Source organism: Ruditapes philippinarum, unplaced genomic scaffold (assembly GCF_026571515.1).
Source record: "Ruditapes philippinarum isolate M1 unplaced genomic scaffold, ASM2657151v2 ctg419_1_1_1_1, whole genome shotgun sequence".
Classification (NCBI taxonomy): Eukaryota; Metazoa; Mollusca; class Bivalvia; order Venerida; family Veneridae; genus Ruditapes; species Ruditapes philippinarum.
In genome coordinates, this window is record NW_026865421.1 from 116,864 (window position 1) to 135,420 (window position 18,557).

The window sequence follows — 18,557 nt, forward strand, 5'->3', positions numbered from 1 at the left end:
CCTGTTGTGTATACTTGTATTATGAGCACTGGGTGAAAATATTTAGCTGTTTAATAATATATACCTGTATGCTGTTGTTTTCTGCCAAAAACCAATCTGAAGGGAGCAATTAATATTCACCTAAGGATTCATAAAAAGTGTAAATAAACTTAAAGCTCTTTACAAAATTTATGCTGCCAGTATGAATGAGACAGAATAAGAGGATTGTTGTTATACATGTTTATGACCTTAGTCTTATAGTAAGTTCAAGTATGGTGTTTCTATTAATGTAAATGGCTGACTATGTATAGGTTAGTGTTTAATAATATGTATTAACAAAAATAATTGGTCAAGCCTGCCGCAGGCAGGCGACCAATTATTTTTGTTAATGCATATTATTAAACAGTAACCTATTTAATGATCAACATTATTTTTTCAACCAAAAACAAGGCATTTCACTAAATCACCGATAGCTCCGCCCTTTCGCTCTACAAGATGTCTACACCTTGTCAAATTTCTAACATATCACATTTAGATATAAGCTAAATAAATGGCCCTGAAGCCATCCTTAAAAAAATGTTTGTTTGCAGTAACGAGACCGACTCACAAAATTTGCCCCTACTCAAATTTTTTTTTCATGGTCTGGATAAAAAAAAATTTTTTTGAATCAGAAAATTATGCCTTGTGCTTTGTTTTCGTTCTTTTTAAGGTTGATAGTAGAAATAAAATGTAGTTCTTATTAAGAAAGAATTCAGTTATCAATTTATTAATTGTTACCAGATCATCAAAGCATATATTGTCCTGCATTTTGAAATTCAATGTTTTTTGGGAGTACAGTTCAATAAAAAAAAAAAAAATCGACCTACCTTCCCACCTTGAAAATTCTGGGTCGGGTTACTGCAAACAAACATATTTTTAAGGATGGCCTGATCAACAAATAATCAGGCACATGTTTTCTGAAATGTCACAGAATTTATACCTTTATCTACAGTAAAACATTTCTTCTTTTTTTCTGTGTATCAATTTAGGTTTACAGGTGTGTGTGTGTGTGGGGGGGGGGGGTCCATTAACAATCAGTTTTCCAACCAAAAAATGTAATCATTGTATTCTTAATATCAATGATTGTTAATGCAGTTCATTCCTATCAAGTGGGAAAAAAAATGTTTTGGAAAATATAAAGTTTAAAACAGTCAGCCATTTATAACAGACATTTTCTTACAGTCAAAAGGATATAAAAAAGTTACTATGTAATCATTTGTCTCTACATGTCCCACATGTATTATCTATGTAATAAATCAATTAATTGTATCCTCACATTTACAAACACCTGACCTCGACTTTTTTTATGTTGGCATTGTTTTGCTAACCTTGACATGTTACAATTCAGAGTGCAAATCACACCTCTAACTCCTCCCTAATATAATGCATTATTGAAATTTGTTAGACTGCGGTTAGACGACAGATTAAGTGAATTTTATTTAGTTAGTACACATTAACCAAAGTTAGACTAAGCAGAAATTTGAAAAATACTACAATGTGATTGGACAAAAAATAATGTTGATCATTAATTATGAAATGTATTCTTGTGACATTCCATCTCTATGATCCTTGAATTGATGATGCTGGAAACAAACTTGAAATACTATCTAGTATGACTTGCTGACCTGTTAACAGATGAACTACAGCATTAGTCTATTTTTTGTAAACAAACAAACAAACAAACAACCTCCTGTTTACTACCTTTCTTTATTGTACATCAGGTTTACTGCTTACTGCGGACAGTGACAGTATTGGACATTTTCTCCCGCTCTCCCTGCATCTGCAGTTTCTCTGTGCAGTTTCAGGACATTGTCCTCACATGACCTTCTTCATGAGGATAAAAGGTCATAGGTTAATGTCTCCTATTTCAAATCAGGGTCGCCTTAAAGGTTGCTTTAAATTTGTACTTCAGCTTTAAATTAGTTTGATTATTCTGAACAAAAGACAGGCAAGACTGGTTGTAAATTAGGAAAATTGTATACATGCTTATGTACATGTATTTGTTAAAGGTTTTTGTTATTGCCTCACTCCTTGAAATGGTAATTGGCTGACTGAAGATACTGTTTCATTAAAACAAATTGGTGTGAAATTTCATACAGCTGGGCATTATACTGGGTGTCTGAAAGTCAAGTCAAGGCAATTTGCGCATGTATTCATGTGAATGACAGATCAGTGACATTATCAGCATGTAGCTTATTAGGGTTCTATAGCTGGAGATACAATCACCTTCTCACATCCCTTGACAACAAAACAACACTCTTCTCTCTTTATTTGAGAAAAAACAGTTGCCATTTATGGTAATGTGTTTTTGTGAAATAAACATGTGGGCTGGAATTGATAGTTTCTTCCAGAATTCATCAGCAGCTGGGTGAATTTTCTGCTGTTTGGCTTCAATGCAAGGATTGTTCAAAATAAGTTTCAATATAAGAAGTAGTTTTAAGAATGTTACACCTGATTTTGGTTCAAACTGAACGAGAAAACATGTTACCTGAAAATGTAAACAAAATTTTATGGTCCATGTTTTTCTTTGTTCAGTTAGAAGGCTAAAGTATTGTGGAATGTTTACGATGAATTCTAATAAAAATCTGTTGACGTAAAATGACCCAGTTGCCATCCCAGTTTCCATTGAACTTTCAGTTATTGATTTCTGCGAATTCTACAATATTGTCTGACATGGTGAACGTATTTAGACAATCTGCAGTCTGGTCGTTCTGCAGGAAGGATGTGGGGGAATCCAATCGATAAGAATATTGCCTTGTACCTAGCCGCCTCATCGCATTCTCGTGCCATTTCTGGATTGATTGAATTTTTTGTTTAATCATTGAATATTGTAATCATTAACTGACTATAGCAAAATTGCACTTAGCGACATACTAAAGATATGAATGGAAGCACGTGTTGTTTACTTTAAACTTGACTGAAAGATTTGAGGTGAAGATGTAAAGTAATACAAAATATGTATATAGAAATATATCTACGCAGCTTGATATATTGTAGATCACAGTGGCTCAGCTCTGGATTTTGTGTTCATGGGTCATCATGAAATAATTATGTTTAATTATCTAATATTCTCTTAAATTTGTTGTGCTTTAAAAGAAAGTAGAACTACAATGTAATTCAACTGTTTCTTTAAGAATAATATATCATGTAAATTATTTTTAGCTCGACTTTTCTATGAAAAGGGGAGCTATCCTACTCGCCCCGGCGTCGGCGTTGGCGTCACACCTTGGTTAAGTTTTTCGTACCACCCCACTTTATTTCAGAAGTATTACAAGTATGGCTTTGAAACTTACCATACTTGTTCACCATCATAACCTCCATCTACAGACAAGAGTACATAACTCTGTCAAGGTTTTTGACAGAATTATGGCCCTTTTTTGACTTAGAAAGTGTATTGAGCTTGGTTAAGTTTTTTGTACCACCTCACTTTATTTCAAAACCATTGGAGGTATTGCTTTGAAACTGACCATACTTGTTTACCATCACGACCTTCATCAACAGACAAGAGGACATAACTCTGTCAAGGTTTTTTGACAGAATTATGCCCTTTTTGACTTAGAAAATACATTGAATATGGGTAAAATCCACTTATTGCCTTAACCCTTTGAGATATTGCTTTGAAACTTTTAATGCTATTTCACATCATTACCATCTGTACGCAAGAGAAGGTAACTCTGTCAAGGATTTGTTTTAAAAATTAAGGCCTTTTATCGACTTAGAATCTTGGTTAAGTTTTTAGTACCAGTCCACTTTTTTGACTGAACTGTTTGAGATATTAATTTGAAAGTTGGAATACTTGTTTACAATCATGATTCCCAAACATGTCCAGGAGAAGGTAATTCTGTCAAAGATTTTATTTGAATTATGGCCCTTAACTGTCAATGTTTTGTATTATAGGCAAGCACTAAAAAACTTAAAAAATCTAAAAAAATTCATTCCTATCCACTTGTTCACTCTCAAAGTGGGTTTAATACTATTAAATTTATTTAAGGCTCAACTCAGTTTTTTTTTCTTTCTTACCAGCCCTCTTTTGACTTAAACATTTCAAACTTTGCTGCAGTGTTCAAGGGTATCACACAATTCAGTAAAATAATTCTTCACTAAATATCTTAATGCTCATGGCCATTGTTCACTTTAAAAATACAGAGATTCTTGTATTGCCTTTTACTGCAAAAACTTTTTTTATTGGCAAGCAATAAAAAAGTCGAGCGCGCTGTCTTACGGACAGCTCTTGTTCCTACCCTTATCAGCTTTTCATAATCTTTATGCTGACTTTGTCCTCTCTAAATTCAATACATTTATATGGCCTGTATTACATATTTGTGGTTGGATGGAATGTCAACTAGTACTCAAGTTTGCATTACTTTATACTGCTTCTTTTGCATTATCTTGATTGTAGACTGGTATATGATTAATAGGGGAGCTTAGTTTAAAGATGCTTGCCTCCCATGGGTAGGGAACTTCAGCACTAGACCCTAGTAGGTCTATTAAACGTCATTTATAATAATTTCTTCATAATGACACCAGTTCTCATTCAATCTTGTGAAAAAGACTACTAGTAGACAGTGTTATTACTAAAACTCTGATATTTCATAATAAGTAAGCAAAAGTTGATAATTAAAACGTAAAGTAATTTTGTATTTTTGGTCATATGAGTTATACAAACATGTTTCATAATTAAACTTTTTGTATATTTCAGGGTATGAAGATAGTTTAGATAAGTCAGATCTGTTCAGTCAGTCGATGACAGACAGTGAGGAGTCAGACACAGAGACAAGCCAGACTCTGCCACATATCAGCCATAAAACCCCGCAGAAATTATTAGAACACCAAATAAGTCCATTCCTCGATCTCACATATTGGAAAATGTAAGTATTTAGGATTAGCCCATACTGATTGTTACTGATAGGCTTGATCTTATTTGAATTTGGTACTGTCATTTAAAAAAATAATTTTGTAAGTATTTTTAAATTAGTATAAATGTAAGTGTTGCTGATGCAGATTTGCCTGACTGTGCCGGCATTAGTCTTAATTGAGTGCATGAATAGAGTGCTCTTGTGTGTTGGCAGGCTTGGTTGTACACTTATGTTTGAACTTTTACCCTTTATTGGAACAGGTTAATAAACAACATGTTATTTGTAGTTATGGTCAAGAGCTTATATAAGTTTTTCAAGTGACCGGCCACTGACCAGTAACAGGAATGTAACTAATTAGACTATATTGACCATTTAGTAAGTAAGAAGAGGACACTGTTAACTGAACTCTGGAGATATCATTGATAAGCTATAAATAGTAACAGATGAACCAGACATTTATAATGACATTTAATGCCTGTCTTATAACTTAAAAAGTACAGGAATAGCTTCCCCAATAATAATATATCAATGATAACACCATGTTTTCCAGGAGCTGTGAATGTCCTTTACCATTTGGTTTATTATAAGTACAAAACATTTCTTAAAAATTTAGGTGAAAAAAGGTCATTGTTTAAAAAGGTACTTTTTTGTGAGTATAAAGGATACAAGCGCAGTTTGGCAGTATCAGGAAGTAATAAGATCTACAGAAGCAGCTCAATAACAGATGTTTATAAGACAAAGTTTTATGTCGAATAAAATGATGGTTAAATATCTATGTTATTCTTTAGCTTGCTAGCTGAAACAGATTGGTGCATACTGTTGTCAATAAGTCTGTACATATTTTGAAATTTTCCCTAAAACTAATGAATAGCTTTATCCAGATTGAAAGATGGGCTAGTCCATTATGATATTTAGTGCAGTAAGGGTTATTAATGTTGAAGTGCTTTATGCAAATAAGCCAGACAGGCGTATACCACAGATATATGAGTGTAAGGCGTTCAGTTATAAAAGTCAATTGTTACTTCCTTCTCCCCTATTACATACAAATTAGTAGGTGAAAATAAATTTTCATAGTCACATTAATTAATAATGTATGGTTAACCCAGCTTTTAATTGTCTACAAAGGGCATCATTCTGAAAGCTACATTTTTTGGAGTTAAGCCCCTTTTTAACTTTGAATTTTTTGATGAAATTGGATATTGATTGACTGATTGTTGATGCCCTTTACAGACGAGTTTAACACCACATGCAGTGCTTTTGATTATACAATTCTTGTTACCTCAGTATGTATATAAAGTTCTTTTACTAGATTTGCTTAATGAAGTAATATCTTAGATAAATTGTCATCCAATTCCTCCTTATCACTTTGTATTATAATTAGGGTGCTACCCAGGCAGCTTGATACTTGGGAACATTGTTTGACTGTCAATCCAGATATCTAATTAGTAGTGTGTGGTCTTAAATGCTGAGTGAATAAAGCTGTTAGTTCAATTCAAAACCAAACACAATCCTAAATTTGCAACAAAGAAAGACACTGATGAAGACTATAATTCATTCAGAAATTAAAAATTCATTCATAACTAGAAATTAAAAATTCATTCATTACTGTTTTCCTGTAAATTTGTATCACATGAATAAATAACATGGGAGTATCAGTTATACTTTTTGAAACAAAATAAATTAATTGAAGGCAGATGTGTATGACTGTATTGATTTACACATTCCAGAAATTCAATGGTATTATTTTATAATTTAGGTGTATAATGTCCTGCTGAATAGTTAATTTTCTCCTTTTTTACCAGTATCAGTTTAGCAGCTTTTTTGCAGATTCTTATTAATTTTGTTCTCACTGTTAACTTGTTGCTTACTTTCTGGATGTGTATTTACCATCATAAATAAAAGAGAAACAACATTCTGGAATCAATATTGTATACATTTGTTTGATGAGGTAGATATATGTTGATTACTTCAGGGTTCAGTTCAGTTAAGTTACCATTTTTCATGTCAGAATGACTCAGCAGAAAAGGTGTCAAGGACACTGTAAGCTTCATTGATCAGAGAGAAAATAACCCAATAAAGACACAGTTTTCAAAGAATACACAGTCCTTTCATGTAACACTAAAATGGGTTTTTATATTACATGGGAAGTAGGAACGTCAATCAAAATTTTTAGCTGGATTGTTGAACACTGAAATAGACAATGCTAGTAATTTGTTTGCATCTGGCAAGTACGAAAAATTTCACACTCCTTGTTAGGATGATGTAATGCAGGTAGATGAAAACACAGGTTGTTCCAGTTAAAGGATAGTGGAAAGTAAAGTACCCTTAGGTTTTTTATAGCAGGCTTTGTGATAAATGTAACTGTAAAAATACTTGAATCAAAGTTACATTAAACCTAGTCTCTTAGTACAGTTATTTTGCTAAGGTGGGAGTGGTGTTTTGGCTAAATGTTTAAAATATTACTACATGTTAGAATGTTCATTGATGCAGTCTTAATATTTATGGCCAATTTTTTATTGAAAATGGAAAAACTAACCCTGTAATAATGTGCGTAAGAAACTACGTTCTTGTGACACCAGATGAAACTTTGAAACAAGTTCTTGCAATTTATATATTAATCTTAAAGTATCAACATACTTAAGACCACCCAGGAATTAAGTCAACCTGCTTTTAAGACCAATTTTAAAAAGGAGTAGAATTTTTTGTTCTTTATTTAAATATTATATTAAACATGATTCACAATTAAGACCACCCGACTTCAGCATAATTGAGACCACCATTCCATTTGAAATATATGGGCCAGGTAGTGAAACACATCAAAAAAGCAAATCATCATGGATGGAATAACATCAACAAAAAATAGCAAAAAAACTGCATAAAAACAAACAACCAGGTTAAGAAAAAACTCAGAAAAAATGTATGGAGCAGTGTCTGGGATTCTATACAAAGCTAACAGATGTAGGGTTCCAGATGTGTATAACCACTTCTGTTATATAATCACTCATCTGAGGAATGTAAATGGCATGCACAGATCTAGGGAAACCTGTCTGCACTCTGTTTGCACTCATATTATTCTCATATATGCTACTACATAAGCTCCGCCCCCTTGTGCTCTTGGCTTTTGATGTATAGATAATGTAGCTGTTTTTTGAGGGGTTGAGCGAGCTATTGAAGTACATACTATGGGAGTGAATCATTTTATTTTTAGGAGAAATTTGATTAGTTAAGAATAATTGTGCAGGTTTAATGTGGGTAATATTCTATCCTTTTAAGGCAAGAAATTATTTTTTAGATGATTTATGTTTGCAGAGGATATGAATTGATGTGTCTGAACAGTGTTACAAGATAAAAGCTAAAAGAAAATACTGCAAAGCATCCTCTTATTCAGATTTTTATAACATTTGTGATTACAAGACACCATTGTTTCAACAGCATAGAGCCATTACCTGTACAACTGTATTTTTGATAGTAAATTTTTACGCTGAAATAAATAATATATTGCACTAAGTTTTGAAAAAAAAGGGTCAATTTAAAACGCAGGGTAAATCTATAAAGAATACGTCAACAGGGTTAAATGTTAAGTAGAAACAAAACATCACTGATGTGATTGACTGATCCTTCCTTGCAACATGTATGAATGTAGTATATTGATTTCCTGTTCAATTACGTTAATTCCGTGTTCAGTCTGTGTGCTAATTAGTAAATATGATTAATTCTGAACCATGTGTCCTCGTACTTAAATTGCCAGTAAACACGACCCCAAGTCATAAAGTTCATATGATGTGCGATTAGGGAACAAACTTTGTGGCCCTTGATGGTTAAATAAGGGAATTATTCCTCTTTAATTGCAGCTTATGTTTCAATCAATAGTTCCATATTATTAGTGTTGTATGAACGGTTATTAAGTACTAAAAGCTCAGAAAAGAGAATGATTAATTTCGTTTTCATTCATCAATGAACTGGAATTTCATTAACTTAGAATAAGTGCGATGATCTTTATCAGTGTTTAAAAAAATGAATTTGTTGATTAAATTTGATGCTGAATTTGATCTCCACCAATCTGAACATCGATGCTTCTGCATCAAGTCATAATTGTGCTATGCACCAACCGATATTAATTTTTTTAAGGTCTTCACATTATTCAGATAACTATTACCACACCAGATGTATAGGTCAATATTTAGGTCAACATGATCTTCACATAATGTTTTCTGGTGATGTTTGCATAAAGCAAGGACATTTATTGCCTTATCATGGATTCAGTGGAAAATCAGAGATTATTGGGGGGGGGAGGAGAGGGGGGGGACAAGTTAAACTAGGTTGATTACTGTAAATGTGAGATTTTTTTTTATGCAATCAGGAAAAAAAATTAATATCAAATTGAGGTTTATGTAACATAAGCGGTATTAATGTCAACCTAAGGTCTCCATATCCCTTTATCATGTAGACATTTCATATTGAATTGCTTTCCATATGCACCAGACATGTTTATTCAATCTGAGGCTATCTCCCTGGGGTTTTCACATTTTGCCAGGAAAATCTTGTCATTAATGAATCTTTCCTTGAAAGCTTCCTCATCTAAAACCTCATAAATTTTGAATAGATAATTTTCCTGTTTCTATTAATAGACTGTTTTAATGCATTCATAAGATGTAAATGTGCACTAGAAATTTATTTTGCTGAGTAGGAAAGAATGTCAGTCAATACTACATCTTTACAACACAGCGTCTTTAAGTATTGCTTTTTACCCAGCATGCAATTGTTACATCACAACTGACTGCTGCCTCTGTAAAATGCGCATGGTATTGATTGTGTGCATGTGTTTCTCATTGCGGCAGAAAAAAAATCAAAAGTTCTTTAGCTAGGGAATATCAAACAAGTTGCATTTTGAGCAAAAATACTCTCATTCTTATAGTGGGTGTGGTTTTGCTGTCACACAGTTAAAAATAGTATTCAGATGGTTACTGTTATAAAATGAATCACTCAATGAGACAGAATTTCTTGCATACTAATTGACCATAACAGGACAGTGATTGAAACTTTAATTGTTTGTTTCTTTTAATTTCAGAAAGATATACTGTAATTCTTTTTACCTAGATCTGCCTGTTAAATTATGATACTGTCAAATATTTAATCATTCTTTTTTATGCATATGTCTAAGCTTGGATCAAAGTTGATATAAAACATCTTGACTCTGACAACAACTGGTTTTTAAGTGCAAGCAATACAATCTGTGTCATTGGTATGTCAAAGTGTATACATATTTAAAATGTCTCAAGTTACCATTCATTTAATATAACAATTTACGAATGTAGGTTACAAGGCAATTTGGATATGTTTTGACATGTCTGAAGTTATGTGAGAATTTTGCAAACATACACCCACTCAATGAAGTGGTGAACACCTACTGTTTACATTAAATGGAATGTTTTTGGAATGCAAATAATAATATGCAAATAATAACTTTATGAGTTTATACTGAGATATTTTGCGAACAATATAATTATGCATTTTTCATTTTTTTTTTTTCATTTGAATATTTATAAATAAATTCATCTTTAACTGTAAAGATTAATTTTGTAAAGTTGTAGATATTTTTTTATAGATTTTTTTATTTTTAAACAATTTCATTTTGTCATATCACAGTATCTGTGCATGATTTACCTACGCACAACAAGAGATTTATCTAAATAAAAACTTGCCTAATTGCATCAGCATTGCCAAGGGCGTGGGTGTGCTGGGTGCATAAAAGTAACAATGAAAACAGTTCTCTAAGTTTAAAATAATCGACAGTATATGAAGTCAGCAATATGAAGTAGTTGTTGCCACTGATTAATGAATTATTTATGATTAATCTAATTATTACATCAGTATAGAACCAAATAGCGTTAGTAGTTGGTTAAAACAGAGAAAAAAGTAGGTCATAGCCTAGGTGGTGAGTCATAATGTAAAACATTTTATCGGGTCAGTATATCAAAATTACAGTATGGCGTGAAAATTATTGAGTGTCAAGCAATAGCTTTAGGCTATAGGTGTGATATTGAATTGAAGATGTGACTGGTTAACTTTGAAATTGAATTTTGTCCTAACTTAATGATCTTATGTTAATTATTGATCGGCAATAATGAATGGAGAAAGTGAATTTCAGTTCAGAGTTTGGTCCAGGTGTTCCGATGGACAGGCTGGCAGGGCTCATAACTGGTGGCATTTAATGTTGTATCACCATCAATGTACTTAATTCAGATATAAAAATTATATTCCACTCATTTCCTTCTTGAATTACCATATTCAAATGCCTTGAAATCTGAATCAACCAAAGTCTGGGGGGGTGGGGGTTTGGGGCCAGAGAGGTAGCTTGTTTTGTGATATTAAATTTTGTTGAAAGGAGAAATTGGCAGTTCATAATTATGAACTTGTCTTTGGCAATTCATAAGAGTGTCAAGTGTTTGACAATAATTATTGTGTCCGGGTTTTGTGAGAGCATTGTATTTTATGAAGGTTCCATGACCCCATTGTACAGTTTTTTACATAACAGCATCATATTTTATGTTTACTTATAAAAATAGCAAATTATATGAAGTGTACATGACATTTTCCTAGTTCTGTTCAGAATTGTAAAAAAAAAAGTTTAAAAAAATAGGTTAGAGAACTACCAGCCAGCCTCCCTTGGAGTTAATGCAAAGTCATGAACATAACCTGATTTTCCTTTGATGTTCTTTGATGCAGGTGATGAAACAAAGAAAGTTTTAGGAGTGTGGTTTTAATTAATTTAGTGTATTCGCTTTTAATCAAGATAGCATTAAACATAATATGCTCAGGTATATTAAGAAAAGATGAAAAGCATGTAAAAATAGGGTGTCTATATGCAGATGGGATAAATTAAGCAAGTTGGTGCATTTATTTTACTACAACATCATGTTGCAAATGATGATAGGCAGCTTTCAAGTGGATCTCGAGGCTTCTGTTATACATATTTCTTGGTGATATTTTTATGATTTTCATTATCATTCATTCCAGTAAAAATAAAATCAACAATTATTTCAGTGTCTGTAATATATTCAGTGTGTTTTGTAATGTATAGCTTTGTGTAACATTGCAAGCTGTTCTTTTAATTGATTTTTAGCTCGACTATACGAAGTATATGGAGAGCTGTCCTACTCGCCCCGGCGTCGGCGTCCGCGTCCAGATTTTAGATTAAAGTTTTGGTGCAGTAAAATGTTCCCTCATCCAAGCTTTAGTGCAGGATGAGGGTCATTATTGGAATAAAGCCGGAGGCCGAGCATGTATACATAGCATTCCTTCCTGGACGTATCGATTAAATCGCACTTTAAAAAAGAATCAAATCTCCCGCGTAATGAGGTATTCCCCATCGCACATGCGCAGTACACCATACAATACCGGAAGTAAACCCCGGAAATTTCATATCTTTAACATGTTTTTGTTGCAAAGAAGAAATATGGGCAGGGTACATAACAATACATAAAATAGTGGGCGGGTAGTATACATGCTCGGCCTCCGGCTTTATTCCAATAATGACCCTCATCCTGCACTAAAGCTTGGATGAGGGAACATTATTTTCATAAAGCCTTCGGCTTTCGCATGTATACATAGCATCTTTAAAGGCAACAAAAACTAAATTTGTGGCAACATAAAACTGAAACTGACAAAAGTAAAGTTCATACTAAAGAAAATCATTTTTAATTCCCAATACAAATTGTAAACAACAATCTATATAGTAAGAAAATTAACCCAAACACTTTGAATACAGCAAGTAGAGTATATACACAACACAGGACTCTCATAGTACACAATCATCAACATGTCACTTGAATTATATAGTCTAGTAAATAAATTGTAATACTGGTCGATAAACTCAACTGTTAAAAACAGCCTGCGTATAAGTCAAATTACTATTACTAGAAGACTGTCTGTAATAAAATTTCTTAAAGTTTTTGTCTGACTTCCAGTCCGCAGTTTCTAAGATAGACTTCAAAGAACAACCACTGCTGAAGGCTGCTGATGTAGATACACCTCTAAAAGAATGAGCTTTATAAATATCCGTATTGATACCGGAGAGTTCTAAAACTGTCTTCAACCATCTGGCTATAGTACTGCTAGTTACTTTATCAAAAGTTTGAAAAGAAATGAATAAAGACCTAGATAATCTACAATTCTCAGTTGCCTTAAGATAAGCTAAAAGAGTATGCATAGCACATAAACTTTCCTGAGAAAAGTGTTCAATACGTAGTGAAAAAGAATGACCAATTTTAGAAGTCTTAAGTAAATGTGGAAACAAAAACACAATATCTTTCTCTTGAATTAACATATTATCCAAATTCATAGCTGTTAAAGTCTGAGCTCTAGGAGCTGTTGCTAACGAAATCAAAGCAACCACCTTAAAAGTCAACATTTTAAGAGTTAATTTGTTCAAAGGCATAAGAGTTTTCAAAAACTTCAAAACAATTGTCACATCCCAAAACACTAAATATCTAGGCCGCGGAGGTTTGAAGTTAAACACACTTTTCATGAAGCGAGGAATTAACTCACACGATTTGCACCAACGGTTTCCAAAAAACGGCAAAGTCTGCAAAAGCATAGACTTATGACTATTAATTACCGAATAGGATCTTCCTAATTTAAATAAATAAAACAGATACATTACAATTTCATCTTCAGTTGTATTAAGGGGATTTGACGACCTGACACAGTTCCAAGATGACCATATTTTCCAGGCGCTTTGATACTGCTTCTGTGTTCCTCTTGCCCATGATGATAAAATGAAGTCGGCAAGGTCTGACGAAAAACCTCGACTTTGGAGCGATTTCCCGATATGATGGCTGCGACCAAATTTAAACGCTTCCCCAATGGGTGTTGTTCTAGACTGTGTGGCAGTACGAGCAAATCCCTGTGTCGTGGTAACCTTGAGGGAATAGAACAAATACATTCTAAAAATAATAGGAAACCATGGTTGAGATGGCCATAAAGGAAATACTATTAGAGCCTTATCAACTTCATGCAGTCTTACTTTATTTATAACTTTTGTTATCATATTAAATGGAGGAAACAAATATGGACAAAGTCCAGACCATGACATATTAAACGCATTTACAGAATAGGCTCCTGGCTCTGGAAACCATGTTACAAACTTGTCTAATTTTGTATTTAAACGTGACGCAAACAAATCTATATCCGGTAAAAAATATTGTTTACAAATTCTGTCAAAAACACTTTGTTTCAACATCCATTCCGAAGAATTAGAGAAATTTCTAGAATAAAAATCTGCAGTATTTTCTTTTCCTGCAATATGACTGGCAGACAAACAAATATTCCTTTGAATGCACCAAAACCAAATATTTTTAGCTAAAGAATCCATAGGTATTGAATGCATACCACCAAACTCATTTACATAGGAAACTGCAGTAGTATTATCACACTGTACTTCAATATGTTTATTGGAACAGTTAGTGTAAAGAGCCTTTAAAACATAAAAAATTGCCAATAATTCTAAATAATTGATATTGTTGTTCGACTCCTCGAAGGTCCATCTGCCATTTGTATGCATTTGAGACTCTAGGTCTATCCCCCCAAAACCAGATAAGCTCGCGTCCGTTCTACATTTAATATCCACAGGTTGTGGTCTTATAAACTTCCCATTTTTAATAACAGTATTTTGTAACCACCATTGTAACTCCTCTAAAGAGGTTGTAGATAAATTCATGGTCTGGTCAAAATCCATAGTGTTGCCAAGAGCAAAAATTTTATCTCTCTCTAAATCACGATAATGTAATTTAGCCTCAAAAACAGCAAAAAAGGCATTGATAACAAGACCAATAAAAGATGCTAATTCTCTTATAAAAACATTCTTCTTTGAAATAAGAAACTTGGCTTTAGAAATAATTTTTTGTACTTTTTCATCAGGTAAATAGACCTTAAATTCAACGGAATCAATAATAAAACCAAAAAATATTATCCTTTGAGAAGGTACAAGACTGGATTTGTCTTGATTGACAACAAAACCTAATGATTCTAAAGTTTGAACTAAAGTCATTGAATTTTTTGAACAGATAATCTTATCTTGACTCATATTCAATGAATCATCAATGTAGTAACTGCATCGAATATCTTGTTTTTCTTAACCAAGCATAGACTGGTTTTAATATTTTGTAAACAAATAAGGCGCAATGGAAAGCCCAAAAGGTAAACATGAAAATTCATACAAGTTTCCATTCCATTGAAAACTTTAAATATTTTCTATAATGTTCATGTATAGGAACAGAAAAGTATGCCTCAGACAAATCAACTTTTGTAAAGTAATCATTTCTCTGTATCAGATCTAAAACAATATTAAATGTTTCTTGTTTGAAATGATTATAACATACAAATTCATTGAGATATCTAAGATTAATGACTGGCCTAAATTTACCATTAGGCTTAGCAACAATGAATAAAGTAGAGATAAACTCGTTACACTGGTGAGAAGATTGCAAAACGGCACCTTTTTTTAATAAGAGATTCAACTTCATCATTAACAATTTCCACTGTTCACCTTCAAAAGGAATTTCTTTAGGTATTTTATTCTGAAAAGGTTTCTTTACAAAATCAATTTTATAACCAGAAACTACTCCTAGAATCCAAGGATCATTTGTGTATTTTTTCCATTGGTCTAAATGTAATTTTATTTTTCCAACTGAACTTACCTTATTTAAGCCTGATCGTTTGGGGCTGTAGCAGTTGCAGTAGGTACAGATCTTCTAAAAGGTCTGGATCTTGGCATATTCCTATTATACTGACCTCTTGACTGGTAAGGCTGAGTTCTAGAGATGAACCTAGATGAATAGCTTTTCCTAGGAAAACGACCTCTGCCTCTAAAATTGCTCCCATATAATCCATATAAAGGACTTTGTTGACTGAAGGTATTCCCTAAGGACAATGTACTCTCACAATTCTTTACCTCTTTACTTATGTCATCCCCAAAAAGTTTAGTTGTAACAGGCATTGAGGTTTGACAAAGACTAGCATACTTCTTTTTAAGCAATGGCCGAATAGAATATCTTCTCCGAAGAGAAAGATTATACTGTATTTGTCCTAGGACAGTAAACAAGTCACACATTACATTCTTAGCGTCTGGAGATATGTTACCCTTAATCAACTCGGCTAATTTAATTACTGTGCCAAAACCGGTAGCCACTAAGTTTTGAATGTTAACTAACATCTTATCATTCAAATGAGACTTTTTGTCCAAAATTTTCCAAATTTCTTGATTCACTAAAGGTGGGCTAGCCATTTCGCAGTTCTCAGGCACCTTATACTCATTTGTAAGGGGATCTGTATCGCAAAGAGCTGTACAAGAGGTATTGATCAGCTCAGCCAACTTAGTAGAAACAGCTTTGCCTTTTAAAGGAACCTTCAATTTTGGCATAGCCCAATCAATTTCATCCGAAGATAAAAAATTGTTATTTTGGTCACTTTTAGTCGAACCATCATCAAAAAGTGCCTGAGAAAACCCTCTAGAAAGGGAATCACGACTATATGTCTGAATAGACTGAACACCAGCATGTTCATAATTACCAGAATCATCTTGTTCAAAAGGGGCATATTCATTGTCAGATACATTATCTGCATCGACCTGAACAGTAATATTAGGTCTAACAGACAAATCTTTTTCGGCAAAATAAACGTCATCGTCATTATCAACAGGATTCGAATCCACCTGTTGTATGCCGAGCAAACTCCTAAGAGATGCAATGTCAGCGGCTGACAACTTCGAAACATCTAATAATGGCCTGTCCGAAGACTTCTCCGAAGAGATTTGGCCAGAACTCTTATTTACCACATGAACTGTGGACTTTAAGGACTTACCTTTGGGTTTTTTAGACTTCGTTACATTTTTTGACCGCCGAGGAGGTTTAGACGTTTTAGGCATGTCAGACTCAGAAAATCCAGAAAAACCCTCTTCCGAAGAAGACATAGCGGATAAAACATCATCCATGACAAAAACAAATAACAAGGTATACTTTACCTACCAAAAAATTAAAAGGTATAACCAGAAAGTAAGCGTAAAATAACCAACACGTGCGTAACATCGAAACGCCAGAAAAGATATGAAATTTCCGGGGTTTACTTCCGGTATTGTATGGTGTACTGCGCATGTGCGATGGGGAATACCTCATTACGCGGGAGATTTGATTCTTTTTTAAAGTGCGATTTAATCGATACGTCCAGGAAGGAATGCTATGTATACATGCGAAAGCCGAAGGCTTTATGAAAATAATATTTTTCACTATAACATTGTCATTTCTTAAGGTATCAACTTCAAACTTCAAATATATGTTCCTTATCATCAACCACATCATATGTGACAAGGTTCATAACTCTAGCACCAATATTTTCAGATTTATCTCCCCTTGAACTTAGAATTTTCCTTAAAAAATACTATTTTTTACTGTTACTTCCCTATTTCTTAAGGGATCAACCTCATACTTCAAATATATGTACCTTATCATCATCCCCATCTTATGTGACAAGGTTCATAACTCTAGCACCAATAGTTTCAGATTTATCTCCCCTTGAACTTAGAATTTTCCTCAAAAAGTACTATTTCTTACTCTTTCTTCTTTATTTCTTAAGGGATCAACCTCATACTTCAAATGTACTTACATTATCATCATCCCCATCTTATGTTACAAGGTTCATAACTCTAGCACCAATATTTTCAGATTTATCTCCCTTTGAACTTAGAATTTTCCATAAAATTTTTTTTTTCTGTTATTTATTTATTTCTAAAGGGATCAACTTCATACTTCAAATATGTTTCCGTTATCATCATCCACATCTTATGTGACAAGGTTCATAACTCTAGCACCAATATTGCAAGAATTATCTCCCCATAAACTTAGATTTTTTTACTAGAAAAATGTTATTTCTTATTATAACTTTTTTATTTTTAAAGGTATCTACCTCAAATTTCAAATACTTATTCCGTATCAACAATTACATTTTATGTGACATTGTTCATAACTCTTGATGCAATATTTACAGATTGATCTCTCTTTGAACTTAGGATTTTCTTTAAGAAATATAATAACTTCTTTTCTTTTTAAGGTATCTACTTCAAACTTCAAATATATATTTCTTATCATTACACAAATGTTGTGTGACAAGGTCCATAACTCTAGCATGACTATTTCTAGAATTATGCCCCTTGATCTTGGAATTTATGTTAACAAATATTATTTTTTTACTATAACTTAATACATAATTATACATAATTGATTTTTCTTTCATAGTTTTGTCCTCCTTACTGCGTCCAGTATTTCATTAGTCGAGCTTCGCTGTCTCCTGTGACAGCTCTTGTTTATAGGCTCATAAGATATAGAAAGGCCTTGACCAGAATTTTGCTTACTTGCACAATTTGTTTAATAACTTGTTGACTAACAAAACATGAAAGACCTGTGAAGTATTGGAGTTATTATTCTGATACTGATTAGCAGCTCATCTGTTTTCCTTTACTTAGCAGTTAGACTTCCTCTCTTGTTACTAGTATTACTTTATTCTTATTTCATTGTTTACAAACGTTTTACGCAGAGAACAAAGTTTTCATCAATTACAATTTGTGCCAGTTTTGAGACATGCCAGTAATTTTACTTACGGCATCCAAGTTTGTTTATTCATTATTTACAATTT

The 18,557-nt window shown here is 33.0% G+C and overlaps 2 protein-coding genes across 4 annotated transcripts in view; one reads left to right on the forward strand and one right to left on the reverse strand.

The window, feature by feature from the left end:
- The window catches only part of LOC132728946 (SIN3-HDAC complex-associated factor-like), a 41,244-nt gene that overhangs the window by 13,173 nt on the left and 9,514 nt on the right, over positions 1 to 18,557 (forward strand). For all 3 annotated transcript variants that reach the window (XM_060714673.1, XM_060714675.1, XM_060714674.1), the window contains one exon: positions 4,718 to 4,886. In XM_060714673.1, coding sequence (XP_060570656.1) covers positions 4,718 to 4,886 — 169 coding nt within the window. The remainder of the gene's footprint in view (positions 1 to 4,717; positions 4,887 to 18,557) is intronic.
- On the reverse strand, positions 15,138 to 17,142 carry LOC132728945 (uncharacterized). The gene has a single exon (XM_060714672.1). It carries the CDS (start codon positions 16,861 to 16,863, stop codon positions 15,577 to 15,579), a length of 1,287 nt encoding a protein of 428 aa, XP_060570655.1. The 5' UTR covers positions 16,864 to 17,142; the 3' UTR covers positions 15,138 to 15,576.

What these genes read in the sequence shown, in the direction of transcription:
- LOC132728945 (XM_060714672.1), bottom strand. Translation starts at nt 16,863, where the DNA reads ATGGATGATGTTTTATCCGCTATGTCTTCTTCGGAAGAGGGTTTTTCT.